An 18,739-nucleotide genomic window follows, 5' to 3' on the forward strand; every position below is an offset into this window, starting at 1 on the left:
CAAGTTGCCCGGGCAGGTCTCGAACCCACGGGTTCAGGCAATCCACTCACCTCGGCCTCCCAAAGCACTGGGATTACAGGCTGAGCCACCAAGCCCGGCCATTTCCTAGGTTTCTATTCTGTACCATGTTCTACTCACTCCTACTTGGTATCCAGGAAATGGCATTCTAGATGTTGGTGTCCTCCAGGACAGAGACGACTCATTCTGTACACTAAGCAAGCCTTCAATGTACATTAAATGACCTGGTCAACCTACTGTGGTAAATTCTATTCCCATTTTCAAATCAAAACAAGCCCTGCTCTGGCCCCAGGCATGGCCCAGCTCCACAAGGCTGCCCTGGACGCCATGCAACATGATGACACGGAACCTGTCCGTCCCATCTGGCCAAAAATATTCTACCTTAAGGTTTATTTGTTGCAGTCCTTCATATACACAGAATTATTCCATATTAGTGGGTCACTCACTATTCTCTTTGATTTTTTAAAACCAAACAAAGCAACCTTTTTCCAAGGGCAGGAAATTCAGAAATAATAAAGCTATTCTATTAACACTCTTTACCTTGCAACTGATACTATCAAAATGCCACAGTGAAATACCAGAAGAGGACAGAACTATAAAAAGCGAGTTCCAGATGAGATTAAGCAACGATCATCTGGCTGCCCCTCGCTTATGCAGGTGGCACACAGCTAGGTATCACGCGGCTAGGAAGCAAGGCAAAGGGGTGAGGCTCTGATGCCATCTTCCAAACTAGGAAACAACATGGATATATTAGAGGAAAACACCCTCCACTCCAGTCCAAAGAGGCACTTGCAAACATGGAAGAAGGCCCACAGCAAAAGGAGCTCCTAGTACTCTACCCAAGGTGGGAGGAGACCAAGAAGTACATTTGTAACCAGGAGACTGAGGAGAGCTGCTGCTGCTCCTACCCTAGAATCTAGTATTAATACCCTAGTATTAAAGTTCTTTTTATCTCTTTGTTATTTCATGAGGATGCTATAAGAAATGAAACAGACCTACACTGGAAAGTAAAAACCTACATTGGAAAGTATCCCTGAGGTTTAAAATATTCCTTCTTTGTTCAGATAACACAAAGCTAGTCCTGTGCAAATAGATATTTTTTATTAATTGAGACTTCTCAGCAAAGTGTGACATACCTACTAGATAAATACTGAAAGGTTTCACCTCACCTTGAGCTTAACCATTCAATACCTGGATAAGGGAAGGTATCACCGGTGATTTAGTAACTCCAATTGCTGCGTTGATAGTTTCCACAACTGCTAGCATCTGGCAGAAATACATCATGTCAGCCACGGTGTGGAACGTGTCATAAAAGGACTCTACGGGCACAAATATACATTCAGAATAAATCAGCTGGCAAGTTCCAAGAGAATAACCTCTCAAACTAGTTAACTCCTTACATGAAAGAAGCTTAGGAAAGAAATGACAAATATTCAGACTCAAGAGTTTCTGCTGCTTCCCAAGCAGCCTAAGAACTTTTGCAATTACATGTTTGCATGAAAAGTACATGTATAGGATTTGCTATTTACCAACATTCTTTATTCAAAAGAAGAAAACTACAAAGAGCAAACTAAGACTCTGGGTGCCACACCCAAGGTCCTGACCATGTCTCTGGGAACTGACAAGGGCAGAACTAACCAGCAGCTCCATTCCAGTGGGTGGTCAGGAAGAAGCTCAGGCCAAACCAAGATGACCAGTCCAGGCAGCTTCTGTTCAGCATACAACCTGGATCACCTACCAACCCACAGGCTTGCATGGAACATGCAGAATCTATCCAACTGTGTTAGGATAAACACATTAAGTACTCACAAACTTGAAATGTACCCATTTTCATTCCATGGGATTTGTGATAAACCCAAAAGAGCTGCAGTTCTGAAAACTGTGCATCTGAAACCTCTTTGTTTCTTCAAGTAAATTATCTTAGAACTCTGGTCACCCATGACTACAAGACACTGGACATTTTTCACCAGCCTGCCACTGTGTTCTACAGAATTCCAACATGCTAAAGATGGCTAGAAAAACAACATGCATTTTTCCTCTTTCAAATGACTCTAGAGATAACTATAATTCACCTCCAGGGATCTCAGATGGGAATTTAGGACCAAAGAATCAAATGTCTATAGGACTTTCTCTCTTTTAAAGCGAGTTTACACTTTTCATTGCACTTCTATTCCCCCATGCTTCATTTACAAATAAAGAAAATTTAAACATTTTTAAAGATTATTCACATTCAAACCACCTGAAAATAGTGTATTCCTTTTATTCTTTTTGCACGTATTGGTTCTGTTTCTTCCCCTTTTTATATGGGTATGATCAAACTGGAAAAACAAATTTAAATACTACTTTTTTAGCTAGTCATAAGTATTTCTCCATGTTATAAACTATAGAAGTGATCCTGAAAGTACAGTCTTAGTACTTCTCCACGTTATTACAAATTCTTTAAATACTTCATATTTGCTTCAAGACATTCCACTGAGTGAATACTCCAAAGCAATCCCTCACAATGGACATCCAGGGAGTTTCCAATGTGTCACCAATAGAAATAATGCCACCAATAATGTCCTAAACCAGGGGAAGTGAGAACCAGACAGAGGCCTAAGCTTTACCTGCATACAGTCTACATGTGTAGCTAATACTGACTTGTATCCCACATCTCTATAATAAAATAAATAAATAATGCCACAATGTGTAAATGTGTATTTTGCTTGTTTTAGAGACAGGGTTGTGCTCTGTGGCCTAGGCTGGAGTGCAGTGGTGTAATCACAGCTCACTGCAGCCTCCAACTCCTGGGTTCAAATGATTCTCCCACCTCAGCCTCCTGAGTAGCTAGGATCACAGGTGCATGCCACCATGCCTGGCCATAATATGTTTGTTTTTGGAAAAACTTTTCCTGTAGTTTTGATTATTAATTTAGAACATACTTCCAGAAGTGAAATAACCAGATCCAAGCATATGAACAGTTAAGGTTCTTGATACACTGCCAAATGACTTTCCATAGGAGTGCTGGACACGCCCCTCCCAAAGCCATAGCATGTGTCTACTTAGCACATGCTCTCCTGAACTAGGTATTGTCTTTAACTTTGCCAAACTAATACATTAAAAATAACACTGTAGCCGGGCATGGTGGCTCACATCTGTAATCCAGTACTTTGAAAGAAAGAGGTGAGAGCATTGCCTGAGTCCAGGTTTCAAGACCACCTGGGCAACATGGTGAGACCTCGACTCTATACAAAATTTAAAAATTAGCCAGGTGTGGTGGCGCATGCATGTGGTTCCCACTACTTGGAAGGCTGAGGCAGAAGGATCACCTGAGCGCAGCAGGTCGAGGTTGTGGTGGCAGTGAGTATACCACTGCACTCCAGTCTGGACAACAGAGTAAGACTCCAACTCAATCAATCAATCAATCAGTCAAACACAGTAAAACAGTTTTCTATATGTTAAGCTAATTCCATTTCTTCTTACATGAACTGGCTATATACGACTTTTGTTCATTCAACTGGGTATAGTTTTCACATATTAAAATAAATTTGTATAAGTTCTTTATATGCAAAGAAACCAACCCCTACCCCCATGCTGTCTGCCACCTCTATATACTGTCAACATTTAATATTCTCTTGGCTGGGGTCTTTTTAGATTTATACTAATTTAGATATTTTATACAGTCAAATATTGACTTTTTTATGGTTTTGTCTAACACTTTTTTTTATTTTAAAGATGTAGAGTACAATTCAGAGTTAGGTATACAAATGGTCATTATGCAGGTACCCTTGTTGATGAGGTGTGTCCTCCCCCTCCCCCAGCAGATTCCCACTACTGCTAATACCCTCCCCTCCACTACAGTTTCCCACTACTGCCAGTCACACTTTTATTAAGCTTAGAAAGTCTTAACTCTCCATTTGATATTTTAATAAATATTAGCTTATACCTTGCCATAATTTTTTTATATGGGATTCTTTTTTTTTTAAACAACCAGAATTTTAATACCTGTCGCTAATCATGTCAACATATACCATACTAAAATCACTACACAACTTAAGACTTCTAATCCTACCAGATAAAAAACATCTGTTGTTACACTACATTACCCAGGGGAGAGTGCAAACACAGTCCCCCACTACCACAAATTATCAGTCGAGTTTCCCGAATTTGGGGAAATCGCAGGGGTCAGCACACCCGGAGTGCAATGGGTGAGCCTCGCCCTAGGAAAACCACCCTCATGATCATGGTATCTCCCCTGCCAGGTGAGTATATATATGTGATTCTTTTTTTTTGTTTTTTTTTTTGAGTTGGAGTCTTACTCTGTCGCCCAGACTGGAGTGCAGTGGCATGCTCCCAGCCACAGCAGCCTTGACCTGCTGGGCTCCAGTGATCCTTCCGCCTCAGCCTTCCAAGTAGCTGGAACTACAGGAGTGTGCTACCACGCCCTGCTAATTTTTTGATTTATTGTAGAGATGAGGTCTTGCCAAGTTGCCCAGGCGGGTCTCGAACCCACGGGCTCAGGCAATCCACTCACCTCAGCCTCCCAAAGTGCGGGATTACAGGCTGAACCACCGAGCCCGACTGGAAAACTTTTGAGAATTGATCTAAAGTATTCTGAAAGTTTATCTGGAAAAATAAATAGGTAATACTATTTGGGGGAAGAAAAAGTATTGAAAAAGGCTTTTTCAGCCGGGCTCAGTGGCTCAGCCTGTAATCCCATGCTTTTGGGAGGGTGAGGTGAGTGGATTGCCTGAGCCCGTGGGTTCGAGACCCGCCTGGGCAACTTGGTGAGACCTCATCTCTACAATAAATCAAAAATCAGCCAGGTGTAGTAGTGTGCACCTGTAATTCCGGCTACTCGGAAGGCTGAGGCGGAAGGATCACCAGAGCCCAGCAGTCGAGGTTGCGGTGGCCAGGAGCGGCCACTGCACTCCAGTCTGGGTAACAGAGTGAGACTCTAACTCAAAAAAAAGAAAAAAAAAGAAAAAGGCTTTTTCTACTTGATATGAAAGTATGGTAATTAAAATAGTATATAGCATTAGCATAAGAATAATCAGTAGAGCATATTAGATGGTTCAAATACATATATAATTAAAGAGGACTCATGAATCATGGAAAGGAAAATATGTTCAAAAATTATTTTTTAAATATAGTTTATTTAGAAAGTAAATTAGAGTGAGAATTCTGTTAAACATATAAATTAATATAGGAAGAACTAACATCTCATGATAGTCTTTTCATTCTGTCTTAGAACAGTTCATGCTAGAATCTAAAACCCTTTTGGACTTGCATAATGTGGGTACTGGAAGTATCACATCAATTTATTTATTTAGAGTCAAAGTCTCACTCTGTCACCCAGGCTGGAATGCAGTGGCACATTCACTGCCACCCCAGCGTCGACCTGCTGGGCCTCAGGCTATCCTTCCGCTTCAGTCTTTCAAGTAGACAGAACTACAGGTGTGTGCTACCACACCTGGCTAATTTTCTTCTGATATATATTGTAGAAATGAGGTTTCAACAAGCTGCCCAGGCTGGTCTCAAACACCCGGGCTCAGGCAATCCTCTCGCCTCGACCTCCCAAAGTACTGGGATTACATGCTTGAGCCACTGCGCCCAGCTCAATTTATTTATTACTAATGAATTACCAAGCAGTGAACAAGGAGGGGATTCTAGCCCAAGAGGTGCTTCTGGCTAGCTACGTGAATGGGAGCCATTTTTTTTTTTACCATCTCCAGGCTTACCTCTTAATTGAAAGGAATATTATTCAGCTTGTTTAACAAGAACATGGGGGAGAAAAGGCATGAAAACACAATAAGAGGCAGAAAGTGCCGCACAGATGTGAGCATTTTTGCTAATATCGAAGGCAGAGAACATTATCTTTGGTGAGTAGTGGTCCAAACTACTGAGGAGAACACTAATCCAGACATTTCTTACTTGCCTTTTCCCAAGATACAGAACCGCACGGTCATGTTGACAAAGACCCAGGAGAATCCCAAGAACTGCACAAAATTATACATGAACAGGTATCCTTTCTTCAAGCTTGTGAGAGCTGGAAAGCAAAGCAAGGCAGTGAATTGTTAAAGGAGAAGCTGGGGCATATCTGAAAGACTCCCAGCCCTTTTTCCTTCCTGGGTGCCCCCAGCTTCCACACGATATCTGGCCCAAATCATCTCCAGCCTGGGCTCCTATTACCATAGAGAAACATGCAAGGAAAAATCATGAGGACATTGCTCTCCAAGGCATGTTTTTGGTAGTCTTTCCTTTCACAACCCTGAGGGATGAGTATACAGATATAACAAACCCAGAAAAAATGTGACCTATGCTGTCATATTAGGATGGTTATAGTGGCTTTCATCCACTGGCTTCTGATTCCCACTAACCTTGTTCAGTGTTTTACCATAATGCTGGGTCACTTTGGGCCTTTGAAAACAGACTCTTTCTCACTCTGACCTTCCCCTGCCCTCCTTTCACCTGTCCAAAGCAGGACTATAACCTAATTGTGGGTCATAAGACCCTCATTCCAGAGAGGTCCTGCAGGAAAGAAGGCTACACAGAGAGGCCAGAAGAATCTGAGCAAACAGGCCTTGCTGGGTTTAGCTCATACCCTTTTTGTTCAATCACATGTTAGCACTGCTGGCAACTCTTCAACCATGCCTATGCAATGAAGGCCATAAAAGGCCCAAGAGAACAGGGCCTAAGAAGCTTCAGATAGCACCCAGAAGTTCCTGAAGGGTGGTGTGTCCAGGGAGGGATGAAAGCTCCACACCACTTCCTCCCTACCTTACCTTACACATGTCTTGATCAGCATCCTTTGCAATATCCTTTACAATAAATCAGTAAATGTGAGTAAGCATTTCCCTGAGTTGTGCGAGCTGCTCTAGCAAATTAATCAAATTTTTTTTACTTTAAAAGTGTTTTCTATTTTTAATTTTTATTTTTGTTGGAATCTCACTCTGTCACCCAGGTTGGAGTGCAGTGGCACACTCATGGCCACCATAGCCTAGACCTGCTGGGTTCAGGGAATCTCCACCTCAGTCTTCCAAGTAGCTGGAACCACATGCACGCACCACCATGCCTGGCTAATTTTTTTATTTTACTGTAGAGAAAAGCTCTGGCCAAGTTGCCCAGGCTGGTCTCAAACCTCTAGGCTCAGGCAATCCTCTCTCCTCTGCCTCCCCAAGTGCTATGATGACAGGCATAGCCACCGCGGGAATCTCAATTTATGACCAGTCAGTCAGAAGTTCTAGAAGCCCAGATGCAACTATTGTCTGAAGTTGGAGAGATGGGGGAAACTGAGTCCTCAGACTGTGGGATCTGACGCTATCTCCAGGTAGAAATGAATTAGAGGGCACCTGACTCTTGCTATTGACTGTATCTAAGCTCCTACTTAAGCATGAAAGCACAATAAGAGGCTGGAGATGACCATAGAACAGGCTTAGAACTGACTGCTTGCTTGTTGGTGGGGAAAGACTCCTACACATTTGATCACAGAAGTCTCTGTGTTGACAATTATAGAGTGAGAAAACAGGAAAAGGCATGTCAAGTGCTGTGCTTTTTTCTTAATACCTTGCAAAGAATGAGTGACCCTCTTACAAGGCATCACAGAAGGGAAATAAAGCTCTCCTCAGTGCCTGCTCGAGTCATCTTAATATGATCCAAGGTTACTTCTTTTCTGGAATTTCTTTATGGTCACTGAGGTCAAACTAGCTCAAAGAGATTAAAGTGATATTTGGTCATCTATTCATTCAACCAAGAATTAAGGGAACACCTACAGTGTGCAGGGCACTGTGAAGAGCACCACTAGGAGACAAACTGAAAATATGATGCCACCCTCAGAGCTTACAGTCCAAAAACCACAGTACCAGATGGAGAGTGACAAGTAATGTTTTATGAAAATTTCAAGGTTAAAAAAGTGACACAAAACTTGGAAAGTGGGCACCAAGCTAGTATACATAGAAAAGCTGCCATCTGATCTGGGTTTTGGAAGATGGGCAGAGTGAGGACACAACCGAGGGAAGACAATTTCAAACCAAGAGGCAGAAAAGAAGAGACATACATATTGCTTGCAGCATGAGGTTCATGAAGAAGCAGCCAATTCAAAAGTTAAAGAAGGAGTTTAGATAGAGTTGTGGTTGAATCAAAGTAGTCATGTAAAGAAAAGAACCGTTCTCAAAAAATAACTATGGTGCTCAGATTTTGCAGCTATGTATTTAATCCTAGCCTACAGATATTCTGCAGACACTTCGTTTAGGCTCAAATAATCACATTTAGTAGTGCGATCAATCAAAACCAGCCTAAACCAGGTGCAGTAGCTCACACCTGTAATCTCAGCTACTTGGGAGGCTGAAGCAGGAGGATCACTTGAACCCAGAAGTTCAAGACCAGCCTGAGCAACATAGCGAGACTCCATCCACCCCCCCAAAAAAGGGGGGGGCAGCATCCTTATTTTAAGGGTCCAAAACATGTCAGACTTCTAGCAACATTTAACTAAAACTTTTTTCTGGCTAGGCATGGTGGCTCATGTCTATAATTCTAGCACTTTGGGAGGCCCAGGCTGGAGGATCACTTAAGCCCAGGAGGTTAAAGCTGTAATGAGCCATGATTGTGCCAACTTCAGTCTGGGCAACAGAGTAAGACCCTGACTCAAAAAATTAAAAAAAAAAAAACTTTTATAATCAAAAACCACAAAAGTAGTGGGCCTTGAACATTTGTCACAGAGGGATCGGCAGTCACTGGGCACTGCTAGGGGAGGGAGGGAGAAAGGAGGGTGGGGCCACGTGACAACACAAAGGAGAGTGAGGGCCAGTTAGAAGCCCAAACTTCACCTACATGCAGCCTACTTTATGTAGTTAATCCTCACTTGTACCCCACACTTCTATTATAAAATAAATTTTTTAAAAAAATCATAGAACTGTACCCTTTTAAAAAGGTCAGTTTTAGTCAGGAGCAATGGCTCACACCTATAATCCCAGCACTGTGGGAAGCGGAGGCAAGAGGTAAATTTTGCTGTGTCATAATTTTAAAAAAGAATTTAAAAATAGAAAAATCTACCAAAGTTGATTACACTTCCCTACCATAAAGAACTTCCGTCATCAGAACACTGTGTGAATTTAGATAAAAATTAAAGCTTTACCTAATATCCTAAAAATCCATGTATAAGAATTTGTACCTATTTCTGAAGTTTGTCCCTTTAAAATATCAAAAAATTAATTTAAATCTCAAGGTACTTTTTAATGTTGTTATTCTTTGCTTCCACTAATCCTCTCCCTTCCTCAGCTATGCTAAAATAACATTCCTCTAAAATTCAAGTTTATTCAAGTCTTTTTTTAAATCTTTTTTTTTTTTTTTTTTTGAGTAGGAGTCTCCCTCTATTGCCCAGGCTAGAATGCAGTGGCACATTCAGGGTCACCGCACCCTCGACCTGCTGGGCTCAGGTGAAACTTCCACTTCAGCCTTCTAAGTAGCTGGAACTACAGGCATGCACCACAACGCCTGGCTAATTTTTAAATTTATTGTAGAGATGAGGTCTCGCCAAGTTGCCCAGGTTGGTCTTGAATCCCTGGGCTCAGTCAATCCTCTTACCTCAGCCTCCCAAAGTGCTGGGATGACAGGCTTAAGCCACTGCACCTGGCCTAAACCCCTTTTCAAGAGAACCCTTATTCAGAACCCCAACACATAAAACACAAAAGAGAGCGGTTCTGACTGATATAGATCTGCTTGCTTGACCCACTCCTCCAAGCATCTCTGCAAACCCCTGGGGTAACATGGAACACAGTTAGAAAACGATTGCTCTAAAAATGTCTCTTTCCTTATTTATGGCATGCCAAATAAGTACCAATAAAACTTGACAAAGTTCAATTCAGGACACATAAGGAGCCTGCATTTCATTCTGCTTTTCAGAGACAGTTTTACATAGACTTGCATGTCCCCCCAATAGAACATAAGCACTCTCGAGTTCATGTGCCATAATGGATTCATGTGGCTCCACGTCAAGGGCCAAGAACAACACTCTCCATATGGCATGAACTTAATAGGCAGCTGCTGATTTTAGTCCAACTATGTTACCCAGAAGATAATACACTTACAGAGCTACTTATTTAAAAGTGGTTAAACATGGCCAGGCATAGTGATGCAAGCCTATAATTCCAGCACTTTGGGAGGCCGAGGCAAGAGGACTGCCTGAGTCTAGGGGTTCGAGACCAGCCTGGGCAACTTGGTGAGACTTTGTATCTACAATAAATAAAAAAATCAGCCAGGTGTGGTGGCGCACATCTGTAGTTCCAGCTACTTGGAAAGCTGAGGCGGAAGGATCACCTGAACAGCAGGTAGAGGCTGCAGTGGTCGTGAGCATGCTACTGCCCTCCAGCCTAGGCAACAGAGTGAGACTCCAACTAAATAAATAAATAAATAAAAGTGGTTAAACAGATAGAAATTGATTTTTTTTTCTTTGAGTCAGAGTCTCACTGCTTTCGCCCAGGCTGGAGTGCAGTGGCATGCTCACAGCCACCACAGCCTTGACCTGCTGGGCTCAGGTGATCCTTCCACCTCAGCCTTCCAAGTAGCTGGAACTACAGGCGCACACTACCATACCTGGCTAATTTTTTTATTAATTATAGAGATGAGGTCTCACCAAGTTGCCCAGGCTGGTCTCAAACCCTTGGGCTCTGGCAATCCTCTCAACTCCACCTCTCAAAGTGCTGGGATTATAGGCATGAGCCACCACATCCAGTTCAGAAACGAATTTTTAAAAGGTTAATGAGTAGCGGGACTATACAGAAAATGCTCCATGTATAATGTTAACAACCACATTTGTCCACAGTACAGCCCTTGAGATCTCAGTTGGGAGAAAAAAACACCAGGCTGGAGGAGGGTAGCCTTGGACCCATGCAGTAATTTCCACAGGTCTGTGCAGCATTTGGCTACCTTCTGCCACTAGGCTCACATAGGAGACTAAAGTTCTTCCTTCTGCCACTCCAGCCTCAGTGTGCTCAGATGATATGATGCCCAAGACAGAAAGAAACATTAAAGGTAAGGCTTTCAATACGGTGTATGCAGCTCAAGCCTTGGCCTCTAAGACTTCACATCCGCTCACCCACACAGCTCACTAGAGTGGAGTCAGCGCTCCTGCCACAAATTTATCCATCTCCCACCACTAACACGCGTTCACTGCTGACTGCCACTGCTGTAGCAGCAACTTACTTTCAGGGGATCCTTGGCTTTCCAGTCTGAGTTTGTTTAGGCGTTCTTCTTCCTAGAATTGAGACAGAAGTTTTCCAAGAAGACAAGTCAGAATTTCCAAACGCTTGTAAAAGTCCATATGCTAGATGAGTAATCTGACTCCCTCAAAGCCACCTCCTCAAAGTGTGTTCAGTGCACCTTTAGGGAGAATGCCCTAGTTCATGGTGCCAAACGCCTACCTCACTAGATAGCAGTAACATCACAGGATGCCCATCACTGTTCCCAGAGTCAGCCTAATCAGCTGGCTTTCAAACTGCCAAGTGGGCAATCTTGAAATCTTAGCACTAAAAAGGGCATCTAGAAGATTTGTTAGTCAGAGAAGCAAAACATAAGTTTAAGGCAGAATGTAGATTCCTATTTTATCCTTCAAGATTTCTAGGTTTTTTGGTATATTTTTTCCAGAAACTAAGATCATGTCTCCAATATCAGTATGAACTCATTCAGTTTAATATAGATACAAATGAATACATATAGAAATACTGTACATGTATAAGCAAGGGTTGGTATGCATACATATGCGTCCTTACTCTGTCAGTTGAGAGGACCTAAAAGCAATGACACCCCCATGGCAATGCGCATACCTGATGCCTAGATATTGGTTTCCAGTACCATTCAGCAATCAAAAGAACATAACTCCTTGGAGAAATGGCTGGCTATTCTAGGACTGGAGGAGGGAATAAAAATATAAGCCTGGAAAAACTTATAATGCCAGAAAGTAAGAAAGTGCTTTAAAAGCAGTTCCACAATGATGGATCTTTCTCAAAAAGACACAGGAGTCAATGAGAGAGCTTCCAGTGGCTAGAAGTGGAACTGGAGCAAGAAAATATATAACATAGTATTAGATTATAACCCAAAGTATAAAATATCCGTAAGTCCACATTGATATAAAAATAATGAATAAATAAATAACTGGGAGAGAATAGACAAAACCTTCACACAGAAGAATTCCAAATAATTATGCAGCTCTTCCATCCAAAGGATAAGAAGTTTAACTCCCCACTCTGTGAGTGCAGGCACACACAGACTTCCCTCCAGTCTGGTAAGGAGAGGGAGGGGCACAGGGAGAACGACTTCACAGTTCTTCAGGTGAGCACTGCCTCATGCCAGCTGAGCCAGGCTGACATCAATAGTGCCACACCATTTGGCAGAGTGCAGTCTTTTTTATTTTTTATTTTTTGAGTCAGAGTCTCACTCCGTTACCCAGGCTGGAGGGCAGTGGCATGCTCATGGCCACTGCAGCCTCGACCTGCTGGGCTCAGGCGATCCTTCTGCCTTAGTCTTCCAAGTAGCTGGAACTACAGGCATGCGCCATCACACCCGGCTAATTTTTCTTGATTTATTGTAGAGATGAGGTCTTGCCTAGTTGCCCAGTGTGGTCTCGAACCCATAGGCTCGAGCAGTCCTCTCACTTCAGCCTCCCAAAGTGCTGGGATTACAGGCTTGAGCCATTGCACCCAGTCACAGAGTGCACTCTTGATAGGATGTGGCAAGAGGACACTTCACCCTGTAGTTCTCCTCCAGAACCCATCACCTTAGTCTAGTTGTAAGAAAAACATCAGATAAATCTAATCAAGGAACAAAACACATGACCAACTCATCTCTAAAGTCATGTCACCAGTTCTTTAAATATATTTGTAACTTTGTCCCGACTCTGTCAGACCCGGAGAGGTATCTGAAGTGGCCCAAAAACTTGGATTCTTTATGATTTCTGTCTTCAGCGGCTAGACCCTAGGATCCTTACTAACCTTGGCTCTGAGCTCCATTTCTGCATCAGATTCATCCAGCCAACGATCAAAGTCAGGGGCCAAAAACAGAGGTCGCTTTTCCTGCTTGGTGAGTCTCTCCCACCACTGACTCACTTTCTTCTGTACTGTAATATTTACTTGTCTCTGCGTCAGTTTGTAAACCGGCTAGGAGAGAAAGCAAGAATGTGAGAATGCCCTTGTATTCCTGGAACTGACCACGCCAGTGCCCCTCTACAGAAGCTGCACATGTGCTTATCCCCTTCCTTCCTGGCCCTGCAAGTCCTGACGCAAAGGAATATCTGGACCAAGGGCTGCACAGAGAAGAACTGGTAAGAACAGCAGCATCCTTCTCTGATTCCCCAACAAGCAACAAAGGAGGATACCAGCAGAAGAAAGGCAGACAAGTCCTGGTTGGCCCAAAGGGAACTGGCATGAACTCCTGCTAGAGCCACAGCACACAAGGTTCTATGTCCAATCACCCTCTCAAAGGCACCCTTACAAGTTTTCCTCCCACCCTTACAAGTTTTCCTCCCATGAAAATGATTGTCCCTGGCTCGGTAAACCTTTGTTTCAGAAAGGCCTGCATCAAGGCCAGAACTGGAAGGGAGCAGTTACAGCTTTTCCACAGGGGTCAACCTAAAGAGTCTTTCCAACTTAACTCCATTTTATTTTTTTTTTTTAGACAGGGTCTCACCCCATCACCAAGCCTGGAGTGCAGTGGCACAATCATAGCTCACTGCAGCCTCGACCTCCCAATCTCAAGTAATCCTGCCACCTCAGCCTCCTGAGTAGCTGGGACCACGGGTGCACACCACCACGCCTGACTAATTTTTCTTTTTTTTTTAAGAGATGAAGTTCACTATGTCACCCAGGCTGGTCCTGAACTCCTAGACTCAAAGGATCCTCCTGTCTCAGCCTCCTGAGTGGTTGGGATTCCAGGCACATGCCACCACACCCAGCTAATTTTAAAATTATTTTTGTAAAGACGGAGTCTCACGATTTTGCTCAAGTTGGAAAACTCAAACTCTTAGAGACTGCTCCAGCTCACTATTTGTCTACATGGCCTCGCTCTTTGTCTCCAAAGCAAGCCTGTGACAGGTTTTCTACCCCTTATACCAATGCTTACTACTGATGCTTTTTCAAACAACTGAGCGCCTACACAGAGATCAATGAGCTCAGTGTAATTCCAGAAATGAAACATGTCATCTGGTAGATTATCTCCCTTCTTGTTAGAGAAGTTTCTCCAGGCTCTGAGGGAAGGGAAACTTCAATTCTACTTCAGCATTCCTTCCCAAGACCAGGTGCCTTAGCCTTTTCTGATTTCTACTTTTCTTGATGTCCCTGAAGCAAAGTTCCATGAAAGTGACCTTCTGTGGGGACTTCGACCACTCGGGGTAGCTCTGGTCACAACAGGTGCCATACTCCTCTGTCATCACTAAAATAGAGAACCAGCAGGGCTGGAAGAAACCTGAGAGATCACTTAGTACAGTCTTCCATTTAACACACGAGAAAACTGGAGCTCAAAAAAGTGAAGAGACTTGTTCAAGAACACAATACTAATAAATTGCAAAGCCCAGGTTCAACTCAAGTTCTCTGACTCCCCATTCTTCAGCAGTTCTGTTCCAAATGAGAGAACTATAAAGAGGGACCCAAAAAACCCAGAATTTATTTATTAAAAATTGTGTGTATATTCTTACATGTTTAAAATTCAGTCACCTTCAAAGTATTTTCTGTTTGATGCAATACACCCATCAGAAGGCTTTTTCCACTACTCAAAACAGTTTTTTATCTCATCCATTTCTTCTGCTGTTTTTTGTTTCAACTCTTCCATATCAGCAAAACATTTCCCTTTTTTTCATCCAGGAAAACATAAAAATGTCACTCGGGACAAGATTAGGTGAATAGGGAGGGTAGGGCACAGGGTCATGCTATTTTTGGTCAAACAAAAAAATAAAAAAACAACTGCTGAGCACTCAGCACAGTGTGGGCAGGTGCACTTGTAAATCACCCATCATGAAATGGGCAAATGTGTTGACAGAATCTCCCCCCCAGAAAAAAAATTTCACCAAAGCTGAACATAGCCTCTCACAACAACACTAGCTGGTACACTGATGCCAGTGGGTTCCTGGAATACTTACCTAATGGGGGAAGTTTGTACTACAAGGGGCCTGCCCTCCAAAAAATAATCCTGGTTTTTCTCCTTTCACATATTATTCCCCTTTGGCTTTAATCTTCTCTCTCACAAACCCTGCTCCCATTTCACTAAACTACTAGTATTCATTTCCTAAAATAGGAAGAGAAATGAGAAAGAAAAGAACATACCTCTGACTTCACAAGGTCTAAGAACTCCAGGTGAAATTCATAGACATTGTCTCCTTTGGCACCATGTCCCTGAGCTATAAGGAAAGAAATGTGGGTCACTGTGAACTTGAGCAGAGCAAGGCCATCCAATAGTTTGGTGCAGTTCTTTCATAAGTATGCAAATATTTCACTGGATCTTAGCCAAAAGACCCAGAAGGCATGTAGTATGCAAATATAGTGGGTCCAGTTGACATCCCTGGGGCTTGTGAGCAGAGCTACTCAACAACTAGATAAGCCATACCCTAGACAAAAGTTTATCTCCGTGTGTCCTCTAATGATCTTCCAAGATGGCCTTGATGACAGCCAGTACAAATAACAGCAGGAAAAAAGATAAAAAGCAAACCCAAAAGGGACACACAGATATACATTTAACTTAGATATTTACTTTTGCTCTAAATCTAGAGCAGAGAAAAACGAGAGGGTGCATTGATTTGACTGGTTAATGAAGGTTGCAGGTACATGGAAATTCTGGAGTGTCTCAATGACAGCTCTGAACCTAGAACCTCCCAACCAGAGACAGAGGAGGAAGGGAGAAGGTGACTCCTCTAGCACATCCCAAATGGAGTAAGGGAAAAGAAATAACATCTCTTGTAGCTTATGAGAGGTGGAGCTGTGAAGAAGTCCCTGGGTTGGCCAACGCCCACCCCTGTGCTATGACATGGTTCCTTTCCTCAGATCACACAGGTGCCCTGCCTAGGTACCAGAGATTGCTGGACCCAGCAGTTGCTGCTGGATATCCCTTCCCCTCTACTCCTGATTCACTTGTCATTTGGTTCCATCCTGGGATTCTCTTCCCTCACCTGGCCACATGTAATCTAACCTGCCTCATGCTTGCTACAGGTGGCTATCATTTCCCAAGACCAGAAGTTCCTTAAGACAGGGCAGTCTATGCACTCTAAGTGGCAAGATACACTTTGATCACTTTAACTTCCTTTTAAATGTATATAACTCCCCAAAACTCTGAGCTGCTACCACCACTACTCTAATCTTGAAAAGCCAGGCTGTACTTTCATGTAAGTATAGAGTAGACAGAAATTCACGTAAAAAAGAAACTCTTCAAGCTCCAGTAACTGCAGGAACTGGAACAGAGAGAAAGCAGGGAGAATTCCACACCACTGGGTGACAGTGAACACAGACCTACCTTCTCAGGCAGAGCAGTGAACCTGCTGATAAACAGGGAGAAAGGCCATGGAGACAGATTCACAGAGTCAGACTGTCAGGGTCAGAAAGGCCCTAGACACCGTCTAGCATACAGTGTTTCTCAGACTGGTCTGCAAATGTAATATCAGGAGCCACAAAGTCTCATCAAGAAAAACTCTACTTTTTGTTCTCATTATAATCCGTTTTTTAAAAGCAACATACTCTGGATCATCTAGATGGCTACTCTATAATCAAGTATCACCACACAAGTTCAGTGGCTACATTTGTGTATGTGTCTATAGCTGTAATGTAGTCAAATTATCGCTTAAAGTGAGCATATTTAATTCTTCACATGTTTCTCAACCTGGGTTCCACGAGCCCTTGAGGATCCTGTGGACACATTCTCAAGTGTCCACAGGTCCTCCAGTTTGAGAAACACAATGATAACCCAACATCTTCATTGTATAGGTCCAGAGAAGTCACTAACTTGTCCAAGGTAGCAGCAGAATTAGGGCTAGAAGACAGATCTCCTAAGTTCTAGTCTGGGATTTTTTTTTTCCCCATTGTATCTACTGCTTTTCCATGGGGGAAAGCAGGGTTTTAAACAAATTATTTGACTTTTCTAATTATATACAAGGGGAGAACCACCCCCAATCTGAGATTTATAAAAAAATTGTGTATTCACTCTGACATGTTTAAACTCCAGTCACCTTCAAAGCACTTTCCGTGTGATGCAGTACACCTATCAAGATGTTTTCCCATTGTTCAAAACAGTTTTTGAACTTGTCAATTTTGATGCCTTTTAGTGCCTCTACCTTTCATTTCACCTCTTCCACATCAACAAAATATTTCCCTTTGAGAACTTTTTTCGTGGGGAAACAAAAAAAAAAGTCACTCCAGGCAAGGTCAGGTGAATAGGGAGGGTGGAGCACAGAGGTCATGCCGTTTTTGGTCAAAAACTGCTAAAGACTCAGTGCAATGTGGGCAGGTGTGCTTGTAAATCACCCATCATGAAATGGGCAAACATGCTGAAAGACTCGCCAAAAAAAAAATTTAGTGAAGCCAAAAGCAGCCTCTCACAACAACAGCTAACTGGTACACTGATACCAATGAGTTCCCAAAACACCTACCTAATGGGGGAGACCTGTATGACAAGGGGCCCTCCCTCCAAAAGATAATTCCTAAAATTTTGGAATCCCTCCTTGCATTTCAAAACAATCTAATTTACCCCAACAGTATCAGATGAGAGAACATTAATTTTAAGATGAATAAAACAAACAGATAAAAATAAAGGGAAACTACTCCCATGCTTTCTTAACCATGTATAGAGCTGGGAGCACTGTGGCATACTGACCTTTGAAATGTAGCACATTCTCTGTGATGCTGATGGCAGGATTCTGTGAAGAGACCAAGGACGCAAGAAGGCGATTTAATGAAGAGAAAAATAAAATTAAACCAGGGGCCTCCTCCCTTCATCCTTCCCCCCTGGGGACTCAATCTCCTACTCTGCCTCCCCCAGAAAGTATATTTAGTCATTTATTCATATCTCTGTGTAGGGCTTCTCTATGTCTGTCCTATCCTAAACTGCTCTAATTGTGCAGAAGAATCAGGAATTGAATTAGTCCATCACAAGGAACTATGTGAGGCCTGATGGGAGTATACAGATCTCTGAGACTAAGTCCTTGAGCTGCAGAACAGAACCCAGTGGGACAGAGGAGTCACTTCCTGTGAGATGATAGATTTCACATAGTTATCAAGATCTAAAGGATAATAAGAAGACAGCAAGTATTAAAGCAGTTACGAAAGAGAGCACTATGGGAACAGAATGGCTGGGAAAAGCTTCACCAAAAGTGAGACATGTCCTGCAACCTGGGCGGTAAGTTAATTTCAGCAGGCAGAGGGAAGGGCAGAGATTCAGATGTGGCAGAATGAAAAAGAACATGTTGGTTGGGCGCGGTGGCTCAAGCCTGTAATCCCAGCACTTTGGAAGGCCGAAGTGAGAGGACTGCCTGAGTTCAGGGGTTCAAGACCAACCTGGAGCCAGGCTTGGTGGGTCAGCCTGTAATCCCACGCTTTGGGAGGCTGAGGTGAGTGGACTGCCTGAGCCCACGGGTTCGAGATTCGCCTGGGCAACTTGGTGAGACCTCATCTCTGCAATAAATCAAAAAATCAGCTGGGCGTGGTAGCGCATGCCTGTAATTCCGGCTACTCGGAAGGCTGAGGCGGAAGGATCGCTGGATCCCAGCAGGTCGAGGCTG

The 18,739-nt window shown here is 43.0% G+C and overlaps 1 protein-coding gene across 2 annotated transcripts in view; it reads right to left on the reverse strand.

The window, feature by feature from the left end:
• HACD3 (3-hydroxyacyl-CoA dehydratase 3) overlaps positions 1-18,739 on the reverse strand; it is a 47,253-nt gene that overhangs the window by 9,671 nt on the left and 18,843 nt on the right. The window contains exons 2-7 of one of the 2 annotated variants that reach the window (XM_008053113.1): positions 17,836-17,878; positions 15,303-15,376; positions 12,981-13,145; positions 11,197-11,248; positions 5,936-6,046; positions 1,210-1,337 (exon numbers count right to left, since the gene is read on the reverse strand). In XM_008053113.1, coding sequence (XP_008051304.1) covers positions 1,210-1,337; positions 5,936-6,046; positions 11,197-11,248; positions 12,981-13,145; positions 15,303-15,376; positions 17,836-17,878 — 573 coding nt within the window. The remainder of the gene's footprint in view (positions 1-1,209; positions 1,338-5,935; positions 6,047-11,196; positions 11,249-12,980; positions 13,146-15,302; positions 15,377-17,835; positions 17,879-18,739) is intronic. The other variant, XM_021709784.1, reaches the window with a different exon arrangement.

The sequence above is a fragment of the Carlito syrichta genome, unplaced genomic scaffold (genome assembly GCF_000164805.1).
Source record: "Carlito syrichta isolate Samal-C Ts95f unplaced genomic scaffold, Tarsius_syrichta-2.0.1 Scaffold73074, whole genome shotgun sequence".
In the NCBI taxonomy this organism is placed as follows: Eukaryota; Metazoa; Chordata; class Mammalia; order Primates; family Tarsiidae; genus Carlito; species Carlito syrichta.